Source organism: Paramisgurnus dabryanus, chromosome 3, assembly GCF_030506205.2.
Source record: "Paramisgurnus dabryanus chromosome 3, PD_genome_1.1, whole genome shotgun sequence".
NCBI classification, from domain to species: Eukaryota; Metazoa; Chordata; class Actinopteri; order Cypriniformes; family Cobitidae; genus Paramisgurnus; species Paramisgurnus dabryanus.
The window spans coordinates 45,888,599-45,910,939 of record NC_133339.1 but is presented as its reverse complement, the minus strand read 5'-3'; the positions used below and the strand labels follow the sequence as shown (position 1 = coordinate 45,910,939).

Below are 22,341 nucleotides of genomic sequence, written 5' to 3'. Positions count from 1 at the left end.
GGATCTAAATGTTGCCTACAGTATGCTTTAAGAAGGGGTCAGTTTTTTTTCTTCGATCTCGTCTTTCATTTAAAGGGTAGTAGACTCACCTAAATTAGGCAAAAAAAAAAAAGATTTACAAAAACTGAATAAATATTAAGAAAAGGCACAATGTTCACACGACCATGGCTCAGACAAATACTGTGCTTTATTAAATGAAAACACTCAAAATATTATGCATTTCCATTTTAAATATTGTGATCATACAATTCCTTTATGAACGAGCGTCAAGATGATATATTTAGCTCTCGACTCAATTTACGCATTCGGTTACCTGAAACATCAGAGTCTAAAAGGACACACAAAATCATTGTGTCACAATTAAATGAACATAGCAGCAGCACGCGTAAGTTACGCTCGAATCTGTAATGATCGATCAGTGACTATCAGTGCCACATGCCTCAATCAAACAGACCTAAGTTTTACTGAAATGTGTCAGTGTACGAGCAACCAAACGGAGTGGTATGAGCCACTGGACATCGGAAGTGCCACTCGACGAGCCACTAAAAAGTGGCATGAGCCACTGGACACCGGAAGTGCCACTCGACGAGCCACTGGTACGAGCCAATGGAACCCGGAAGTGCCACTAAACATAGTGGCACGTGCCAGTGGCTTCTGTGCGTAAGATGCCATGCCACTTTATGTTAAAACTGCTACTGAAAGGATTTCTGGGTAATGAAGTTTTTACTTTAGATACTGTACACATCATTGCGATATTATTTTAAATAAAGATAACACGATAACGTTTATAATGTCAAATGTTAAGTTGTGGCTAATAGAAACGACCACATTTAGTTATAATACAGAGCGTCGCTGTGTTTTTCGTGTTGATATTACCGCCATTTTGTGAGTGTGCGTAAGGTTTTAACTGAAGCGAGGTGCGCGCGCGAGACCTCATTGTTGTGTTCGCGAGCGCAGGAGGTGGTGGTCTCACAGCAACCGCTGTTTGTTTAGTCGATTAATTTTCGGCCATAACCCGAATCTTAATAGTTTGGTGTAAAATAAAATGAGTTACGGTAGACCTCCGCCTGATGTAGAAGGCATGACTTCGTTAAAGGTAGATAATTTAACGTATCGCACATCGCCGGAGACGCTGAGGCGCGTCTTTGAAAAGTACGGCCGAGTCGGGGACGTTTATATCCCTCGAGACCGATACACGAAAGAAAGCAGAGGTTTCGCATTCGTGCGCTTTCACGACAAGAGGGATGCAGAAGATGCGATGGACGCCATGGATGGAGCGATCTTGGATGGACGAGAACTTCGGGTTCAGATGGCCCGCTACGGTAGGCCGCCCGACTCGTACTATGGTGGACGTCGCGGCGGCGGGGGACCCGCGAGGAGACACGGCGGACATGGCCGCCGCAGCAGCCGAAGGTAAATTTTGAAATCTGAAATGTTTGTTGATGTCAAGGTTGAGATGTTTCACTCGAGTCCATTCTTGGAAATATTTTAGAAAATATTACGCTATTGTCACTTGAGCTTTTTAGTATTATTTCTACACGTCTCTTAAGTGAGACGCTTTAGTATCGTGCGGTGTTTAACGTTATTTTGATTTCTTTATGCATTTTATTTTCCGAAAATGTACAAATTAAATGCACCTCTCCATGGCCTTAAGTAACGGTAAGTATTTGATTTTAAATCCGAGTTTGTTTGTAACGTTGTGGTTTGATCTCACAACTAGCACATTGATTGCTGAGGACTTTTATTTTGAACTTCTCAGTTCAAGAATTACATGTCCTTTTTACCATACGGAAAAGGCGAGGTGTTTTAAAACGTTAAATATAAATGTGCTGTTAATCGATTGTATATAATGTTTTTAAGGCTATATCAGTTCGTGATATTTAAAAAAAAATGTGTTTAGTAGCGTGATTATTGGTGCATAACTACACCACCCATGATCTAACCAATCAGAACCGTCCGCGGCACACGACGCGCAAAAAAGCTTTGAAATACAACTTGTGACGTAATCAAAATATTTATTTGTATACATCGCAATGTTATACAATAAAATATGTCTGTACTTCACTTACACAATAAACTGTTTTAAATTATAAATGTTATATTTTTCTTTAACTTAAATTTGATTACACAGTGCTTCATGGATTGCAGGTCTTTACCTTATTAAACAGACATTACTGGTTTGATGACGTTTGTTGTCCGTGGTTGCACTCAAAGGTGAAATAAATGCTATTGATACAGAAACATTACTCCGTCGTGCTGTAGATATAAGGTGCTGTAAGAAAATACATGTGTAAAGTAATGCATTCAACTGCATAGGTAGTTGGAAATCGTCATTTACATGTTTACATGCATTTGCCAAATGCTTTTATCCAAAGCGACTTGCACTGCATTACAAGGTACACAAGGGTCTGAAGCCATGACCTTTTGCACTGCTAACGCAATGCTCTACCACTGAGCTATACAGGAGCACATTGACCCGCTTGAATCAACGTAATGCAGAGATCATGCAATGTCTAAAGGCTAAAAATCTTTTTTCTTTACTTTTGCAGCCCAAGACGTCGCCGACGCAGCCGTTCCAGAAGCAGGAGCCGTTCTCGTTCCCGCAGCCGCTCCCGTTACAGCAGATCACGGTCACGCTCCTATTCACGATCCCGATCTCGCTCCAAGTCACATAGCCCTCGTAAGAGGAAGTCCAAGTCTCCCTCCAAGTCTAGGTCCCGTTCAAGATCCAAATCCAGGTCTCGTTCCAGAAGCCGCACACCTGCGTCGAACAGAGAGTCCAAGTCCAGGTCAAGATCTAAAAGCCAACCAAAATCTGCTGGCGAGGAAGCGCCCACATCATCCTAAATGCTCACAGTGGTAAGAATCCACCTCACTTTACTTCTCTAAAATTTAAAGTTAAAGTGATTTACAGCAAGCTCATAAATGTCAGAAATGCTTTTTTAAAATTCTAGCTTACAGACAGAGCCTTCCACACAATGGATGCATCACATCTGTGTGGCTCTCTATGGAAAGTGAGCTCCCACTTAAAACAATGATTTGGTTATTTATTAGCTTTAAATATCACAATGGTTATATTGCAGAGCAGGTTTATGGTTCTGCTTTGACATGCTATGAATGGTGTTGAACTCAATGTGGAATTGTTTCCTCCAAGCTGCTGAATCCAGTATGGAAATGTAAAAGCAGGGGTGTGAGGTGAAGTTTTGGCTGTTAGAGGTGTGTGTGATCCAGCCACCTGCTCCTGTTGGGGTTGCATTGGAGCAGATGGGTGTTTTGATGGTGCTGAGGTACGTCTATGAGACAATGGACAGACAGCATCCTACCCTAAAAGTGCAAGCATAAACCAATTGATTTCTTTGACCTGGAAATGTGAAAAACAAAATAATGCCTAGGTGAAGGTAACGCATCCATAAAATAAACTGTTAGATTGTCAGGGGTGGGCAATATGACCAAAATCCATGTAAATTTGATGAAAGTAGATAATATTTTATTGTTTATATAATAATTAAATGGATTTTACTTCAATACAATTAAATGTTACAAAGAAAGTTACTTGGTTCATTAATAGATTAAAAATTAAAACTACATAAGCAGTATTTTACTCTATAAATACCACACATATGTTCTGTGCACTATATAGCTTTGCAAATATTTTTGTGCACCGTATAAATGGCATAGTAAAGTTTTTTTTTTTAAAAGTCACATTGCATATACTGTCATGGCGCCCAGCCCCAGATATTTTAATGAAATCTTAAGAAATAGGCTTATCAGTTTCCTTATAAATTGGATGCCATTGGAAGAACATTGGGCCTTATTCATAAAACATACACAGGGCGAATTTGTAAACCCCTATACGTTCATAAATTGTTAAATTGGTTCAATTACTGCCATTATGTCTACAAATCAGTTCTGTTTGTCTTTAGAGAATAAGGCCTATTATGTGCACCTTGATCCCCATGTCATCTTGATCCCCAGAGATTGTGGGGTCTCTGTAAATCCACTGCTCCCACTTTCTGTTAGCACATTTTGCCTATTTGACCACTGTTTTGTGTTCTCTCAGGTCGATTTCGTCATGGGACGTTTCTAAACACATGACCTCTGTTGGAGCCTGAGGAACCTCGGATTGAGAATCTCCAAAATCTACACAAAGCCTACTTGGGCCTAAAGGTCATTATGACTGATTGGCATATAAACGAACTGTTTGATTGTTTCACAGCCCTTTTGTTCTTTAAATAAATACATTGTCCTTATTTTCAGTGAGGATGTTTTAAATGTCTATGTCCTTTTTTTTAATTCGTTGAGTAGGACGAACGTCACAATTCTATTGGCCTTTAAGGTAAACCCAGTGTCTCGGTGATGGTTCGGAAGGTGTTAAATGCACCTCACTTGTGTAATATTTTTGCAAGACGCTGTTTAGTGTATTCAGCTTGGCTTTTTTGTTGTTTTGCTTTAATCTCCAAATGTTTAAGATGATCCTTATGCTATCTTGAAATGGCTCAAAATATGAAGTTTTTCCTTTCTAATCAACATATATGATGTTGATGCGTGATTGTAACACTTCTTGTATTTTACTTTATTTTAGTTTTTTGACATTTGGATTCTAACCCCATGTCTTGTGTATTTTTTGTGCACTAGGCGCAGTTGTCTAGCTGTTGAGTATTGCGGTTAGCTGTTAAGATCCGGTGTTGCAGTGCTTGGCTGTTTCCGGTTTTCTCCAGATTGCAGCTGTTGCAGGTGTGGCCGAGGTCAAACAGCATCTGCAGATAGATGTTTGGTGGTTTATGCAATGTTGTCAATTAAAGTTCTTACATTCTTGTTCCATGATTTGGAAAATTGGGAGTACCACTTGCTGATATAACCAGGAAGTCATAACAATACAATTTGTTCTGTCATTTCATTTTTGAATCCTCAATAAATCGAATAATAAAGTAATTTGCTTTGAAGTTCTCAAGTGTTTTTTTTTTTAAAGAGCTTCTATGGTCCAATTCAAGATTTTACATTTCCTTGGTGTGTAAGTATGTGTTAGTACATTTTAACGATATGCTAAACCCAAAGTATTATGAAATAGGTGCTCTTTAAATCAAAATGACACCTTTTGAAATTGTGCCCAATGAAATGAAACCCAACTTCTTCCTAGTTTTGTCCAGTGAATTGCTGTGAACATCTCCCTTCATTTACAAGTAAAATAAAGTAGTTTATTGTATGAAAAATAAATAACTTAACATTTTGTATACAAATACTTAACAGAATTACATTAACACATTTCTCTTGCTGTTATAATCATCATTTGTACAGTGTGATTCCCAGGAAGTGTTGATCCAGCCAAGTGGGTTTTGCTGGCATCAAATGTTTCTAAAGGAACATTAATACACGTAAGATTCCACTTGTGCAACAAAGCTTCAATGGACCAGTCAGCACTGAAACAATAAATACCAAACAATGCATTAGTTTTGGTTTATAAAGCTTTTCTTTAATAACCCTAATAATACCCATTCTAATGTGTAGTTAAATGGTTCCCAAATCTTATAGAGCTACACAAGAGCCCCATGGTAATAAAAATCTTGCAAATTTATTTTCCTATTATTGGCAATTCCTGGATATACACATATGCTTATCAAGGAAGCAGATATGACTCTCACTTGCTGGATAAACTGAAGCATGTGTGTAAACTACCTTCTCTCCTGGTATGTTGTCCAAAATTGAGCACAAGGATTTCTCCTTATAAGAAAGTAGATGGTCACAAGCACATCTTCAAAATCTGTCCAAAATAAATGAGGTTTTTTGTGTGACATGCAGAACACAAGATGCAAGAACGAATGCATGGTAAAAATGCTCACCTTCAGGTTCATAGAATACATCTGATCCCAAGATGATGTCTACAGGTGGCAGTGAGAGGAGTTCAGGTGATACCTGACCCCAGGTCAGTCCGATCACAGGTATATTGGGGAGGTTATTGACATCACAGGAGCGTCTGCAGTTCTTTAAGCAGAGGGGGAGTTCAGCACTGTCTGAGAGGATAACACGAGCCCCGCATTTAGCAGCTACTACACCAGGCAAACTCACACCAGCACCGAGCTGTAACACAAGCTGACATTGTTAAATTATTCACCACAGCCCGTTTCCTAGTCTGAAGGCTGCAGCCTTCGCATTTGCAGGCTGGATACGTCATCAAGTCTTATTTCAGAATATTAACAATTATAAAGTTGACTATTATTGTTATTTAATCGTTAATTGTTGTAATATGCTTATGACTTGCGAATGTAATGCAGTAAACCGAAATAAACAATGCTTGATGACGTATGCAGCCTGAGCGCAGGAATGACGTATTTTTGTAGGCTATAACCCGGAAGTTAGCGGGATAATGGTTCCCTCGCAAAAAGCCCATTCAAATTCCCCATAGACTTTTCGAGTATAGCAAAAAAAGACCAAAATAAGTTTAACAAAAGTAACGACACTTACACGTTATCTTTACAAATTAACACGTATGCATTTTGAAGTTAAAATTCTTCTTTTTATATTTCTAGTAAATGCATTTACACTTCAAAATTCATACAATTTGTAATAATCTCTGAAGATTGACTTGTTCGACAGAATGTGTCAGTATCATAAATTTCTGTTAGAGCTGATTTTTTTGCGTTAATCCAAAAGTCTATTGAAAAATGAATGACAGTTTTTGCTAGAGAATTAAGGTTTATTCAGTTTTTATTAATGTCTATATCATATCATGTTTGCTGCTGTCAAAACCTCATCTTAAATGGCTGGTTATAAAGAAATATGATCACCTCAAGAACAGTCTTGTGTTGAAGTTTATCGCGTGCCATCCACAAATATTGAGACAGCACCACCGCACAGGGCCACACGTACATCCCATATTGTGGATCAAGAACCTGAATTGAATTATAGTGTTTATATGACATGAGATCATTCTTTATGTAACAAAATAATATACAACTTCATTGTACCTCAGGAATAGACACGATTAAAGACTGAACGTCTTCACCGCCCTTAAATGTGAATGATCTCTCTTTTAGGTTTTGAGAAGCAGGCTCGTTCATACTTGGTGATGCTTCTAGTACACTAATTTAATCCCGAATGTTTCATCACTTTTTCATCTTCCAAAACACGTCCGGTATTATAATCATTAATCCAATCAGAATGTGCGTTTATGCGGTCTCCATTTCTGCTCAAGTTCCATTGGTTCTTATATGTGGTTACGTACACTAAACCACCAATCAGCGTTCATATAGTTATTACAATACGGCAAAGATACCCAATCATCTTCCCTTAAGGGGTGGGATTATGAAATACACCGTTTGGTTGCGCCACAAGGCATGCAAGAATCTTGCTACCGCCAGATTATCTAACTTTAGTTTATTGTTGCAGCGTCCATTATATCCACAGCCTCCCTGTCTTCACAATATATTGCTTGTTTTTGTCTGTCCGAAGGTGCGTCGGAAATAAAAGAAGTGCACACACGACTCTAAAGCCTCCAGCGAACTGACTAACGTTAGCTTCCTCACTATAGACTTCCACTAGACATCGGTGTTAGCACGCCAGCTAAACGCATTTAGGTACGGACGCGACACGCTGAAACGCAAAAGAAATGAACCATAAAATTAAAAAACGGATCAAAGAAGCAAAGCGGAGCGCCAGACCCGAGCTGAAAGACTCGAGCGACTGGATCAAACACGATTACTGCGAGAATTTCGATCTGTCACACAGGACTGTGAAGGTGAGGTTGTTTATATGTTACTGACACCAGCAGATCTGCTGCTAGTTTCAGGCACATGTGTGGTGGGCGCCAATGTCTGCGTTACTCACTGCACGTACACATTTACATAACGACGACTGTGCTCTGAACAGAGGTATAACTGATCAACACATGGTTGTTTTTTAGTTACAAGTGCACTGTTTCAGATTTTTTTGCCGATACTGATTTTAACAGCCAAATACATTGACCGATTTTTATAATTGTCACTTTCTAACTGAGATCACAACTTTCATCATGTTTTAAATTATTAAAGTGCAAAAACACATTTATTAAGGTAGGTTTGCTATTGTAAAAAATACAATACAAATATTTTGACTGAACTTTTTACTGGATTCATTATATATTCAACACTAGAGACGCACAAAGTTTAGAGGACTTCAGAGATTATTTAATTTTATGCTATCAAATATTTTTTATTACCAACCATACCACATATTTGATTTGTCATTATATAATAATTAATATTTTCTGTTTTAATTAATTTAGGGCTGCATAACGATTAATCACACCTAATCGTTTGCAGAATAAAAGTTTTTGTTTACTTCATGTGCTGTGTATAACAATTATGTAAACACACAAACACATGCATGTATATATTTAAGAAATAATTACGTGTGTATTTATAATTTTTTTTTTAAATTTATATATCATTTATATTATAAATTAATATAAATGCTAAAACTATAAATATATTTATTCTCAAAATTATACATGCATTTGTGTGTATTTATTTATACATAATTATTATACACAGCACACACATGTATGATGTTCACAAAAACTTTTATTCTGCAAACGATTAGTTGCGATTAATCGTTATGCAGCCCTAAATTAATTAACAATTGATTCCAGTTTTGTTACTTTATACTTCAAGTATAAGATTAAAAGTGTATGCTTTCTTCTTACTAAAGTGAACTTGTAACTATCAGTTTTGTTACTAATATGTTTTATCATCCTGCTGATTGTTTTAAAGGAACACGCCAACTTTTTGGGACTTTAGCTTATTCACCATGTTCCCTAGAGTTAGATAAGTCCATATATACCTTTATCATCTCTGTGCGTGCCTTAACTCTGTCTGACGCACCCACCACTAGCTTAGCTTAGCACAAAGACTGGAAGTAAATGGCTCCAGCTAGCATGCTGCTCCCCATAAGTGACAAAATAGCACCAACATTTTCCTATTTATATGTTGTGATTTGTATAGTCACAGCATGTACAAATAACAAGGTCATATGAGACACAGCCATCTTTTAATAGTATACATACTGGGAACTATATTCTCAAAATGCGAAGCATTGCTACTTGGGTGGAGTGATTTGCTCGCAGCACCTGAGAAGCCCCATGGTGAGGAGCAGACAGTTCGCGCAAGTGTTGTGCTAATCACTCCGCCCACAAATAAATAGAAAAATTTTGGTGTTATTTTGTCACTTATTGGGAGCAGTATGCTAGCTGGAGCCATTTACTTCCAGTCATTGTGCTAAGCTAGGCTAGCGGTGGGTGCGTCAGACAGAGTTATGGGACGCACAGAGATGGAAAGGGTATGTATGAACTTAACTAACTCTGGGGGATACAATGATTAAGTCCCAAAAAGTCGGACTGTTCCTTTAAATTTACCAAAAATACGTTGGTTCACTTCTAGTTACGTTTACATTACATTTTGGACCCTGAACCACAAAACCAGTCATAAGGGTACATTTCTTTGCAAAACTGTTTAAAAAACTGACGAGATAGAAAAAAATCTACATATAGAGAAAATCGCCTTTTACCATGAGTAGAAACAAGGTTTTCTTTTGGGCAGTCATATCAAATTTGCTTTGTTTTTGCTAATGTTTTCAATATAGAATTTGACTTATACTTTTGACAGTGCATATCACAATAAATTGAATGCGACTTTGATTGTTACAGCAAATCATCATAAAGCCCTACACACATGATTTGCATGTTTTCTTTGTTCAGGATAATGTCGAGCGAGTGGACGCCCAGCATCTCAGTCCAGAGGAGTTCATTCAGCGCTTCGAAAAGCCATATAAGCCCGTTGTTCTGCTCAACTGTCAGGAGTCATGGCCTGCACGTGAAAAATGGACGCTGGAGCGACTCAAACGCAAATACCGCAATCAGAAGTTCAAATGTGGCGAGGACAACGACGGCTACTCTGTCAAAATGAAAATGAAGTACTACGTCGAATATTTGGAGTCCACACGTGACGACAGCCCTCTCTACATCTTTGATAGCAGTTACGGCGAGCACGCCAAACGGCGCAAACTTTTGGAGGACTATCAGGTGCCCGTTTTCTTTCGGGATGACCTCTTTCAGTTTGCGGGGGAGAAACGGCGCCCTCCGTACAGGTAATGCGTCATTTTACTTTAACACTTTTTCACTTTCAACATTTGGGTTCATAACACAAAAAAATGTATAATTTATTTATTATCCGTCTTGCTTTAAAACACTAATTGGGCCCCCCCCCCCCCCCTTTCGAGGGTGCAATCTGGCTTAAAATCTTCACGTGTGTGGCCAGCCTAAAATTGTGTTTTAACTCCATGCTGTTTGTTGTCCTCACAGGTGGTTTGTGATGGGTCCTGCCAGATCTGGAACAGGCATTCACATCGACCCGCTCGGCACGAGCGCGTGGAACGCCCTGGTGCAAGGTCACAAACGCTGGTGCCTGTTTCCAACCCACACACCCCGTGAGCTCATCAAGGTGACACGAGAGGATGGGGGTAACCAACAGGATGAAGCCATAACTTGGTTCAGTGTGATCTATCCACGCACACAGCAGCCCACCTGGCCGGCCGAGTTCAGACCGCTGGAGATCCTGCAGCATCCTGGAGACACGGTGTTTGTACCAGGTCAATTTCTTTATGAGCGTGTACACAGATGCTGTATACAACATCTGTGCATAATTCAGCTTCACGGTTTAGTGTAAATGCATGAATGTAATGGACACAGTGATATTGCGCTGTTATGTTTGAGGGATGTCTGTCTTTTGTACAAGTTTTGGCCTTCACACATTTACATTTTGTCTCTTTTATAGGTGGATGGTGGCACGTTGTGCTTAATCTGGACACCACTATTGCTGTGACCCAGAATTTCGCAAGCACCACTAACTTTCCCATCGTGTGGCACAAGACGGTTCGGGGACGCCCCAAACTGTCCCGAAAGTGGTACAGGTACGACTAGGCAGTCATTTTACTAGACTTGTAATATGTAATTCTGTCAGTACTCATGATGTTTGTATATCTTATGTTTTTCAGGATTCTGAAACAGGAGAGGCCTGACATGGCAGCTTTGGCAGATAAAGTAGATCTGCAGGAGTCAACAGGCATCGCATCTGACAGCTCCAGTGACTCCTCCTCTTCATCTTCCTCCAGCTCATCTGACTCGGATTCAGAGGTACACACTGCTCCTAATACTACTATGCACACATTCATGCACTGCTTCTGTCGGATGAATAGAAATTACGTTTTTTTTATAAGTATATTTAGTCAATATCTTGAATATGAATGGTAAGTCAATTTCCTCTGTGATGTTATCTGCAGGCTGCAGATTCGGGCTCGGAGGGTGACGTCATGACCCACCGCAGAAAAAAGAGGAGAACCTGCAGCGTGATGGGAAACGGTGACATCACGAGCCAGGACGACTGCGTGAGCAAAGAGCGCAGTTCCTCTCGGTGACGTCATGCTCATCTCCTGGGACACATCTCGCTCTTTAAGGAGACTCCTGTCTATTACATAAGAGGTTGCTGCTAATGTCTGGGTACACAATTACACGCTCAGCTCCCAGTTATCTGTCCGAGTGCGCTTTTAGAGATGAAGAACAAGAAAATAACCAAATATGTGCTTGTTGCATGGATGAACGGACCGCCGTGTGGGAAAGTGAGAGAAACTCTTCTCGTGTTGCCTTTGCTGATGTCAGGCTCGGGACAATCTTGACGTCCCCTTCTGTCCTCGTGCCATGATCATTAATCCACGTTTGAATTTTTTCAGGGGGTTTGCTAAGATTCTTGTCTTTCTGTTGAGATGTATTCTTGACGCCTCTGGTGTGAATCGTTGCCTTGAGCTCTTTGAATCTAGAAAACAGATTTTATTTTATTACTGATTCTTGAGCTGCGCTTAAACAGGTCTTATTGTTAGCGGGAAAGTTAGCCCGTAGTACTTAAAACTGTTAAACCTTTTTTCCCACATAATTATCACTAGTCATAAATTTCAAAGTCGAATGTCCTATCTACCTAAAAGGCATCTTCTGTTGAATCTACTGTGAATGCTCAGTGTTTTTGAGAAAATATTGTTCCATCAATGGACTAATAAACACTACACAAAGTCCATTAGTAATTAAATTTAATGTGAACAAATGGATGCAGTATTAGTAAAGCACTTCATGCTCCTCCTATCGTGCCCCTATGTCAGAAGTTAACACTAGAGGGAGAAATGTTATGTGCACGCTGAGCCAATAATATAAAGGATAATGGTTAAAAACCTTAAGTCATAAAAATGTTCATTTTGATATTATTTTGACAAAATGAATACGCTGCAAATAATGGTAACCTAATGGTTAAGCTCTACAATAATCAACTGTATTTTGTGGTGGATGTGAACAATGCAAAATGTTTTAAAGGTTACCGTCTGGGTGTGTGAAGTGCCGCTGAAATGTTTGTGACAGTGCTTAACTTTTGTATGCTGATCCCCTGTATAAAACACAAGAAGATGTCTTTGAAGTGCCTATTTTTACCTGAAGTTTCCGTTTATCATATCTCTGTTTCTGTCACTGTTATTCTGAATATTAATTTGAAAAGTTTAAGGATCGGATGTAAATGAGAGTTTAACAGTGTTGTAGATCAGATGATAATCAGACGTTGAGTGTGTTTCTATGGGCTGGTTTTATTTGTGTTCGTCATGTTTTGCATTGGCTTTGTTGACACCTTTGATCCACTCGGGATTTGGGTGTTGGGGAGAATATGACACCCTGATGTTGCAGAAATTAAAACAAAATTAATTAATATGGTTAATTGTATAATAAAACTTTCTATGTATTTAGTTTGTAGCAGTATTGTTTTCATTTTTGTTTAACTTTTGCTTATTTGAAATTGTGCAAAGCAGAGTCCCGTTACAACGTGGGTGTGCATTATTATTAAATAACTCAATAACGCACTCCGCTTATACATTTGTAAGCCCTGTGGTATACAATATGGATGATGCAAGTGGTAATACGCCAAGTACTTCTAGGAGTTCAGATGCAAAAGCCCCAAAATGCCACCTCTGTCAAAACTGAAGTAATGATTGACCAAATGCTCTCAAGATGTTATGTTCATCAAATATCTTCTTAATCCCGGTTTCAGGACATTCAGAAATAATACTTTGCGGGCAGAATCCACTAAACACCATGTCAATTTGTGCAGGAAAGATTAATGGAAGTGGATCAAATTCAAACTTTTGTCCCTAGTGAGTACTTAGACATGAATACAACCCACATGTGGCAGCCACATGCAATACAGCACCTGGTTCAGTTTATTTATTTTACCATTCCAACTTTAATTATTTGCAATATATAGTTGCATTTTTAGAGATTTTGCAACTGTTTATTATGTCTTGTCCAAAGAAATGGACAAAAAGTTAGCATGTACTTAGAGGATTTTGCAGCTAAAGACACTCAATTTTGTTAAATGACAATGAAATGACTAAAGTGACATTTGTGGCGTTTTTGACAAATAACTTTTAACTGATAATAAAAATGCTAATTTACAAGAAAACACGTCAGACGTAGAGGGTTTTGTATCTGAACTCCTCATATGTTTATCAAGACCTGGAAAAATGTACATTTTTAATGGAATAAGATCTGGAGATGACTTTCAGGTATGCATTTCATTTAACTAGATTTTCAAATAGCAATATGTGTATAAAGAATATATGCGTATACACAAATGCAAATATCTACATGATGCGTTACATATACTGCATGAGATTGCTCAGACATAAATACAGTTGTCTTATAGTGGTAAATTCAATAATGAATAGTAACTTTACAATATTGGTCTATGACTTCAAATATTGTATACTTGAAGTGAGTTGCCTAACTAGACAGCAGCAATGTGCAGCATTTACAGAACCAAGAAATTTCAAACATGGCAAATGTGCATATGTGCACAATGGTTTGAAATTAATTATTTTTATACTTCAAAACGTTTTAAGTACATGCTTGGCAGAGAGACAGGTGACTTATAAATGTATGCTTTTCCCCAGATTGAATGTGAAACATGTTATATGGTTATACATATTTCAGTTTTATTTAAATATATATTAATAGAATTCAACATAATTTTACAAACTTAAAGGGATAGTTCACTTTAAAATGAAAATTCTGTCATAATTTACTCATCCTCATGTTGTTCTAAACCTGTATGAATTTCCTTTTTCTGATGAACACAAAAGAAGACATTTTGAGAAATGATGGTAAACACACAGCAGTAAGTGACCATAGACTTCCATAGTAGGAAAATTTTTTTGGAAGTATTGTGATAAATGACTTAGAAAATATTTTGATAAATGATGTTAAGCACACGGTTGACGGTACCCATTAAATTCCATCATATTTTTTTATTCCTTCTATGGAAGTCTATGGTCACTTGCTGCTGTGTGTTTACCATTATTTCTCAAAATATCTTCTTTCGTGTTCATCAGAAAAAAGAAATTCATACAGGTTTAGAACAACACAAGGATGAGTAAATGATGACAGAATTTTTATTTGCGTTATTTAGCGAGTTATGCCATATCGCTTTTATCCTTAAAGAGATAGTTCTCTCAAAAATAAAAATTTTGTCATCATTTACTACCTCTCATGTTGTTACAAACCTGTGTAAGTGTCTTTGTTCTGATGAACACGACAGAAAATGTTTTGAAGAATGTTTGTAACCAAATTGACCATGAGCCCCATTTACTTCCATAGTATTTTGTATCCTACTATGGATGTGAATGGGGCTCATCTGTGTAATTACAAACATTCCTTATAATATCTTCCTGCATGTTCATAATAACAAAGAAATTTATACAGGTTTGTAACAACATAAAATGGAGTAAATCATGACAGAATATTTCATTTTTGTGTGAACTATCCCTTTAATATATTGCAGCCCTATATAGGCATCAGCCTACATTTAAAATGTATCTCTCTTTCTCTCTCTCTCCTTTATAATATTTGTATTTTTTTAATTAAAAATATATTTTGTATAACAATTTTGTATAAATAAAAATATTTTAAATCGTGTTTTTGTATCGCTTGAGGTACATTTCTAAAACCGTTGCCGTTTTCTACAACACCCAGCAAGCAGTTTACATCTTGTAGACAGCTTAATGCCACTAATGCTGACTAGTTAGTAAGTAAACATAGGGATGAGACGCGGCCACTGTAGAAAGCGTCTGTAGCGCACGCGGCTTTATGAGATTGCGCAGACAGACACGCGCTAACGGGATGAGGCACTGGACAAGCTGAAGCGTTTCACAAACCTCTGATCTTTACACAGCACAATAACTAAAAACAAACAAACAAAACACTTCAGACGGAACATTTCTATTAAAAACAGCACGTATATCGGCTAATGATGACTATAGACGCGCCAGTGATTTTGTCCGCACTTTTCTTCACAATTATTGCCATCATAGTTGCGTCGACGCTTTTGTCGAGGAAATCTGCGCCAAAGAAAGAAACCAAGAGACGCGAGGAGGAGATATCAGAATTTAATCAATCCAGAGACAGAGAGGAGACATCTGTTGCTCATGTAAGAGCTGAGATACATCAACAAACACCTGTGCAGGTAAAATAACTGTGCCACTTCATACAGACTTGATTTATATGTGGTGATTGCGTCATGAGGGTTTATGAAACCGTTAAAAACGCATTTCGAGACTAATCGTTTTGCTCAGTTGCACTGTGTAGTAGATAAATAAGCTTGAAGCTGTTTTGTCAATGAATACATCTCAATCTTGTTTGCATGATGTACTTTATTTGCAGTAAGTATGTACTAGTCAAAATTGCGGTTGCCTGTATAATTGGTTTAGTTTGTGACAGGATTTCATTGCCAAATCGATCAGACAGAGGCTACATGAGCTTCCACTTCACTGACGTGTTTATTTTTGGCCTCTTTCCTGATGTATAAATTATGTTTTAAATATTTAGTTATGTTTTTGTTAACATTGTGACATAATGTATATAATTCATTCACTTCCTCTCCCAGTTGTCATTATTGATGTGTTAGTTTGATCGTTTTACTTAGATATACTTGTAATAATCTTCATTAGCTTGTCAATACAGTAATCCAGCATTCATGCTGTCTAGACCGGTCCTGTCCTGTCCAAATAAATGCATTAAATCAAATATACATCATGATATATAAAACTTTAGTTTAAAAGGGAATTGGGAAAATGCATGTTTTAATTATGTCACAAATTTGCATAAAGCGAAAATAGAACCTGTCATGTTCTTGAAAGGTTTTGTGGAATTTACCCCATAGGCTTGTCACGTACTTGCCACGGCACCTGACCTGTCAATTTAAAGTTCATTTTAATTACACCAAAAATGCATAATTTTCAAACATTCTGCAAATACTTGTCATAGTCAACAGTACTGTGTTTTGGGGGCTCAGCCTTGTCGTCAGTGGTTTATCATCAGCTTATAGATCTTCTCTTTAAGTCTTCAGAATGTGCCCACCACAGCTGTAACCAGAGCTTTGGACATGACCTGTACCAGGGTCTGTCTATATATGGCTTCAAACTTATATCCACTATATTTAAAAGTGTGTAACATGTTGCTGTTGACCGCAACTGGGTGACACCGGTTAGCACACACGAGAATACCCAGACGAACAAGTGTAAACTTGAAGAAATGAGGTAATGGTGATGAAATTGAGCCATTGGCTTGACTCTTCCAACATCCAGAACTGAGATTGACTGTTTTCTACCAACATTTTTAAAAGTCAACTTTTTTCCTATATTTACTTAATAAACAGACATTTGCTGCATTTTCATTAACATTTAAATTGCGCAAATTGACATTGCGAATTAAAAAATGTGGCTAATGGAAACCAGTAATTTTCGCAAAAACTCCCATATATCGCAAAAAAAGTTTTTACGCTTACATGGAGTGGTTTTTCACAATTCTGAAAAAGTGTATTTCGCAAAACGGCAATGGAAACAGTTTTTTCGCATTTTCAGACCACCTGATGCAGTAAGTCACATAGATAACGCGGTATTAGGACTGGGCAAAAAAATTGATTTTTCGATTAAACGTGGCCGATTCAAAATCGATTCTCAAAGAGCCGAATCGATTTTTCTTTCAGATTTATTTCCGCAAACATTGAACATTAGATTAGCGTTAATCTAATTACTAGTCTTCTTCACTAGATGTCACCCTCTTTTTTGCCTTGCGCGATGTTACCAAGGAGCGAAGGGTGAGCCTGTCATTCATTCATTCATTGCTTAAAATGGCTGTTTCAGGTGCTTCATTGACGTTGATGCCACCTTCACATAAAAAGTCAGAGGTATGAAAGCATTTTAGATTTTGCAAGCAAGACGACGACGATAGTGTTGTGTCTTTAAATTTGTTTTTATTAATTACCCACTTGTAAACTGCTGTTCACTGTTCCTTTTTATTAATATAGTATTTGTATTAAATCTATATTCTTTGAGTTGAAACAAGAATCGAGTATAAATAGTGTCCCAAGAACCAGAATCAGAAATTGAATTTAGAATCGAAATCGAATCGATCCGACAGCCCTACGCGGTATGTACTAAAACCTCCCAGAAATACCTCGATACGTGTCTGCTACCAAGTACAAGAGGTTTTCCTTGCCAATATACATGAATATTAGCTGACGTCACTCACTTGTCTTCCGCCATTTTGAGGACCTGAAGTGGTCGCAAAAGAACTAGAAGCTATGCCTTCAGTATGCTGTGAGCATCAAAATCGCTATTTTAACAACACTAAGAAGGCTCAACACAACATGATATTTTGCTCGAAGTATCGCCTGTGTCTCTACATGTGAACTCGAGCACTGAGAACATTGTTTGTGAACACAGAGTTAACTAAAAAGAAGGTTTTGAACAACTGACTTTGGATGATTTGGCGTCCGCTCGCCGCCTTTTTCCCAGTCAAGATGTATCGATCTCCAAGGGAGGAGAGTAAAGATTGATATCTCCTAAAGCATAGTTCCATAAAAATGCACAGATAAGTCGTTGTTTTGTCGCAAGTGAAAAACAATATTGATCTTCTAGTTGAAAAAGGAGCCTCATATGAGATTCATTCATTCGCATTCGGAATTCGATTATTTACGTCTGGCAGAGATGACGAGCGGACACTATAACAGTCAAAGTCAGTTGTACAAAACCTTTCTTTTTAGTAAACTCCGTGTACACAAACAATTCAGGTGATGTCATGACTCCATATTATTTTTCAACCACATGCATCAAGCATCATGTCAAAATAAGTGCCTGCACATGTGTTGAAAGGGTTTATGATAAAAAAAACGCTGACATTCACAAAATACTCTCAAGACTCACTTAACACTAAACTTTTGTCATAAACTCTTTCGAAGCGTCTGCAGCAGGCACGTATTTTGACATGACGCCTGATGCACATAGGTTCACATTATAGCCGAACACATGGGGGGCTAAATACATGTTTTGGTGATCTTCGCATTGTGCGCCCTCGACAAAGAAGTCACAGGCCGCCACTGCTCATAGGCATTTTGTAGAGCTGCGTGTGTAATGGTTCTTCTTCTCCGGCGCATATTGAGTTTCTGCACGAGAGCGCCCTCTGGCTTTTGGATGTAGCGGCATTTCACTGTAATTTATTGAGAAGCATATATTGCACGATTTATAGTCCCAGCCCTAGTTTAAGTCCTTCTCTACATTTGTTGTTGAATATCCAGATTGACATCAGATTGGATGACATATACGAAATTCATCATACAATGAAAGTAAAATGTTTTTATGTTGACTATAAGTTTTGATTCAAAGCCTCTTAAAAAGTACCATAAAATGAGTCCATATGATTTGTGTGCTATATTCCAAGTCTTCCAATACTATTTGAAAGCTTTGTAAGAGTAATATATCTAAAGTCTGATACATAATCCTAGTTTTTATCTGGGCCTGTTTTAATCCACAACCATGTCTTATTAAATAGCTAAATATCCTTATTATTCTGTTGCAGCATGTCATTGGCGTGTTAGCTAAATATCCTTATTATTCTGTTGCAGCATGTCATTGGCGTGTGTACTTTTGCCTTTTTTGTTTTCTGAGCTTAATTTCCTTTGTTCAAAGAGGCAGCGGTAGACATAGAGGAGAAGATAGTCACTGAGCTGAAAAATGAGGAGGCCGTTACAGTCGCCCCTGTTATTGAGGAGGTTGATGTTGTGGAGGAAACATCTGCTGTGGAACCTGAAGTCATCTCTGTTCAAGTGGCACCTCTTCAGGTAAAGATGCCTGATGTCATTTACAGTATTTAGTCCCAGGGAGCTTTAAGAGAGGTAATCGTTTTATTTTAAATGGTTTATTTAGCCAATGTGTATTGGAGGTGGATCAGGAGGTCTTTCTGGGTGGAGTTTGCACGTTCTCCTTGTGTCAGCATGGGTGTATGCCGGGTAACATGCAGGTTAGGTGAATTGAAGATGCCAAATTGTACTTCCCTAACCTGTGTGTGGATTAATTTATTTAACCAGTTCTCGCCATAAATGTAGCCTTAGATGCTGAAATTGCATAAAACAAACATCTGTGGTGCATTCAAGGGCATGTATTTTTGTTTGTTTCCTAGAATCAGTCTAAAACCTTTGCATTTTTTCGGTAGTGTCAATTCATGGAGTATCAGATTCTTAGTATCACTTCTCTTCTCCAGATTGACACAGTGTGACTCTCGTTTCCCTCTCTGTTGTTTTGGGACATTGATGTTCTGCAGGAGCTGCTGGACAAGGTCCTGCCAGCTCTGTGTGCATGTGTGTTTAGTTTTTGGGGTTTCATGTAAGAAATAATTTCTTTTCTCCAGACAAGCGTTCCAAAGCAACACCCTCTCCTTTTGTATTTACAAGCCCAGGATTTTCATTGCTTTTTTCACATGTATTTCAGCTATTTGTGGCTCATCCAGTGTTGCACAATGTTTATTTTTGCCGTTCACTCTGATATTTTATAATACTATGTATTTTCCATTGCTTTCATGTGTAAATAGTGTAAAAAACTGTTAGGTTTGGTACAGGGGATGTAGCAACATCTCTACCGTTTGTACTATCATAATATCATATAGCACAGCTATTTCCCTGCTGCTTTTTACTATTGCTGTGTCTGCTTCTACACTTTCACAACCCCTGCGTCAGTCCTGTTCACCCTTAGCTCATTCACAGCAGGAAACCATCTGATATATCTTACAAAGGGTTATGTAATCGTACTATTCTGGCTTCTTTACAGCTACTGCAAGTAAATGGTCCTCACACTGACACCATTTTGGGAAAAACAGAAGATGATCTGCCTTACATAGAAAGTTCAATTTAGTGTTTATCTTATTCTGAGCCACTGAGTAAGAAGCAAAGTAGTTTTTTTTTGATGCTGCAGTCCTCAAAGATTTGATGCCGCAATCTGCAAATCCAATGACTATTTTTTTCCTCATAAGTTCTCATCTGTTTAGTACCTTGGGGTTGAAAATGCTCAGTTTTAGATATTGCAGGTCAGTTTTGCTCACAATATGCAGTAAATGTACTGTGGGTGGCCCATGGGATGATAATAGCTGTTTGTATGTTTTAACACTTTGTATGTTTGCTTGAGTTCCTACCAAAACTGATTTTTTTTTTGTGGCCCATTCGTCTGAATTCACACAAGGTGCGTTCACATATACCCAAATAATGGAAAAGCATAATGTATCTGTGATCCGATCAGCAGGAGAAAAGTTCTCATGTAAATGCGTGAATCGTAGTATTTTCTTAATTGGATGCAAAAATACCATAGTGCATATGTGTAGAAGAATTGTGCTTAAGTCGTTTTTTTACCTTATATTTACATGATTTTCATCACAGAAACATGCAATAGCAAGGCAATGGCAACACGCATTATTAAGGTGATGGGGTCACGCGCTGTACATTCTGCATGTTTCATGTACTTTCATAACATTACATACAGCAATAAAATAGTTTTGTGCCTTTCAAAAAGTATGTTTTGATTTCCTATATCTGAAAATTTCTTTGAACTCCACATTGACTTTGTACATTTATCCAGAGATTAAGCGTGAACTTGATGAGAGATGCTGTATGCCGTGTTGCCAAGTCCTCTGCTTTTTTGCGGACTTCAGATTTGGGGGACTTTTAAATTGTTTCAGCGAGTTGATCTTGTTCTGTGGGTTAAAGATAAAAGGATTTCATTCATTGGTTATTGGGATGCTTTTGGGCTAGTTTTGAATGTCCATTGGGATAGTTTTGGTAACCCTGGCTGTGCGCTTACAGACGTTTGGTTTGGATTGGATAATATACAATGTATATGCAAACTAACATTTTAATTACATTGCAATGTTTTGTGTGCATGTAAACTATTGTCGTAAGACTCGTAACCTGTAATCGGATTAAGTCGGATTGACACAAAACCTGGTAACATAGCCACTGTTATGTTGTATGTCTACAAAAAAGTTTTCATTGCGAATACCAACAGATGATGTAGCATGCGTAGCATGTGCTGGTATTGCCGGCACACTACTGTTGGTGGCGGCTAATGAAAAGCACTCGGCAGAGTTGACACTCTGGATGGGCAAAGCATTAAACAGGGTGCCTTTTTTTATAAGATATGATGAACCAACCGCAGATGCTTTGCCATATTGCTGGTGACACTAAAGGGCTGGTTATAGTTGTGCGTAGGTCCCACGTTGGTTTTCATTTATACTTTTGCATCGTCGTCGACGTGCAAACACACGCGCAGACCTCTGTTAGGCAGTATCTACGGATGTAACCGCAGTAGCAGCGCGACCATCAAAGAAGAAGAAGCTTGGCAAGTTAACCCACAAACGAAGAAGAAACAGCAACTTGTAGTGTATGATTTAAGAAGACCAGCAGTGATGGAAGTAAATAAACAGCAGTTTGAGTTAAATCACTCCTCAACTTGGCCCCACTTTGTTTTCACCGTCGCAAACGGAAATACCTATGACGCATTTCTTTTTACCTGATGGGAGGGGTTCTGGTGGACAAATCACAGTGATTGCGGTCTGCGTAGAGCTACGCACAGGCTACGGATAACCTACGGCATAGCTACGATGTCGAGCTTACGCACGACTATAAATTGGGCTTAATCTTGCAACATAACAGTTTGTCAAATGTAATTACACTTAGTTTGTCTTTTTATGATTTTGCTAAATGCAGCCACACTTTAGTGCGCTTTCCATCACGGTCCATCGTGCAACTGACTTTTTAATAATTCAGTAGATGACGTGAAAAGTATGTGACCTTGCGATCCGTAATCGTCATCAAAACAAGGGTCCGATTCCTTTCTTATGAATCCGATTCCAGAATTGGAATCAAAATTCGATTCCCAACTCTACTTTTAGGGAATATGCGGCCAGGACGC

General features: G+C 38.2%; 4 protein-coding genes across 15 annotated transcripts in view; 3 read left to right on the top strand and 1 right to left on the bottom strand.

Annotated features, from left to right (window-relative positions):
- Window positions 1-875: 875 nt before the first annotated feature.
- srsf2b (serine and arginine rich splicing factor 2b) lies at window positions 876-4,943 on the top strand. 8 transcript variants are annotated; one of them, XR_012336386.1, is made up of 5 exons: window positions 876-1,413; window positions 2,550-2,859; window positions 2,955-3,287; window positions 4,061-4,167; window positions 4,636-4,943. XR_012336386.1 is itself a non-coding variant. In XM_065263403.2 (3 exons), the coding sequence occupies exons 1-2, from the start codon at window positions 1,046-1,048 to the stop codon at window positions 2,845-2,847; spliced, it is 666 nt and encodes a 221-aa protein (XP_065119475.1). In that variant the 5' UTR covers window positions 876-1,045; the 3' UTR covers window positions 2,848-2,859; window positions 3,155-4,943. The 8 variants fall into 8 exon arrangements, 3 of the variants coding, with proteins under 3 accessions (XP_065119475.1, XP_073670182.1, XP_065119476.1); XR_010530925.2 differs by having other exon boundaries at window positions 2,955-3,014; window positions 3,155-4,943; XR_010545162.2 differs by having other exon boundaries at window positions 4,061-4,943.
- A 296-nt stretch (window positions 4,944-5,239) lies between these two features.
- Window positions 5,240-7,099, bottom strand: mettl23 (methyltransferase 23, arginine). The gene is made up of 5 exons (XM_065263191.2): window positions 6,963-7,099; window positions 6,783-6,887; window positions 5,838-6,075; window positions 5,674-5,758; window positions 5,240-5,417 (listed from the first exon to the last, which is right to left on the bottom strand). The coding sequence occupies exons 1-5, from the start codon at window positions 7,053-7,055 to the stop codon at window positions 5,255-5,257; spliced, it is 684 nt and encodes a 227-aa protein (XP_065119263.1). The 5' UTR covers window positions 7,056-7,099; the 3' UTR covers window positions 5,240-5,254.
- A 74-nt stretch (window positions 7,100-7,173) lies between these two features.
- On the top strand, window positions 7,174-12,801 carry jmjd6 (jumonji domain containing 6, arginine demethylase and lysine hydroxylase). Its single transcript, XM_065292148.2, has 6 exons — window positions 7,174-7,732; window positions 9,728-10,116; window positions 10,331-10,617; window positions 10,803-10,938; window positions 11,023-11,161; window positions 11,308-12,801. Exons 1-6 carry the CDS (start codon window positions 7,604-7,606, stop codon window positions 11,440-11,442), a joined length of 1,215 nt encoding a protein of 404 aa, XP_065148220.1. The 5' UTR covers window positions 7,174-7,603; the 3' UTR covers window positions 11,443-12,801.
- A 2,300-nt stretch (window positions 12,802-15,101) lies between these two features.
- LOC135744839 (uncharacterized) overlaps window positions 15,102-22,341 on the top strand; it is a 29,493-nt gene continuing 22,253 nt past the window's right edge. For 2 of the 5 annotated variants that reach the window (XM_065263193.2, XM_065263195.2), the window contains exons 1-2: window positions 15,102-15,572; window positions 19,077-19,226. In XM_065263193.2, the coding sequence (XP_065119265.1) occupies window positions 15,357-15,572; window positions 19,077-19,226 (366 nt within the window). In that variant the 5' untranslated portion in view covers window positions 15,102-15,356. The remainder of the gene's footprint in view (window positions 15,573-19,076; window positions 19,227-22,341) is intronic. The other 3 variants (XM_065263194.2, XM_065263196.2, XM_065263197.2) reach the window with 3 other exon arrangements.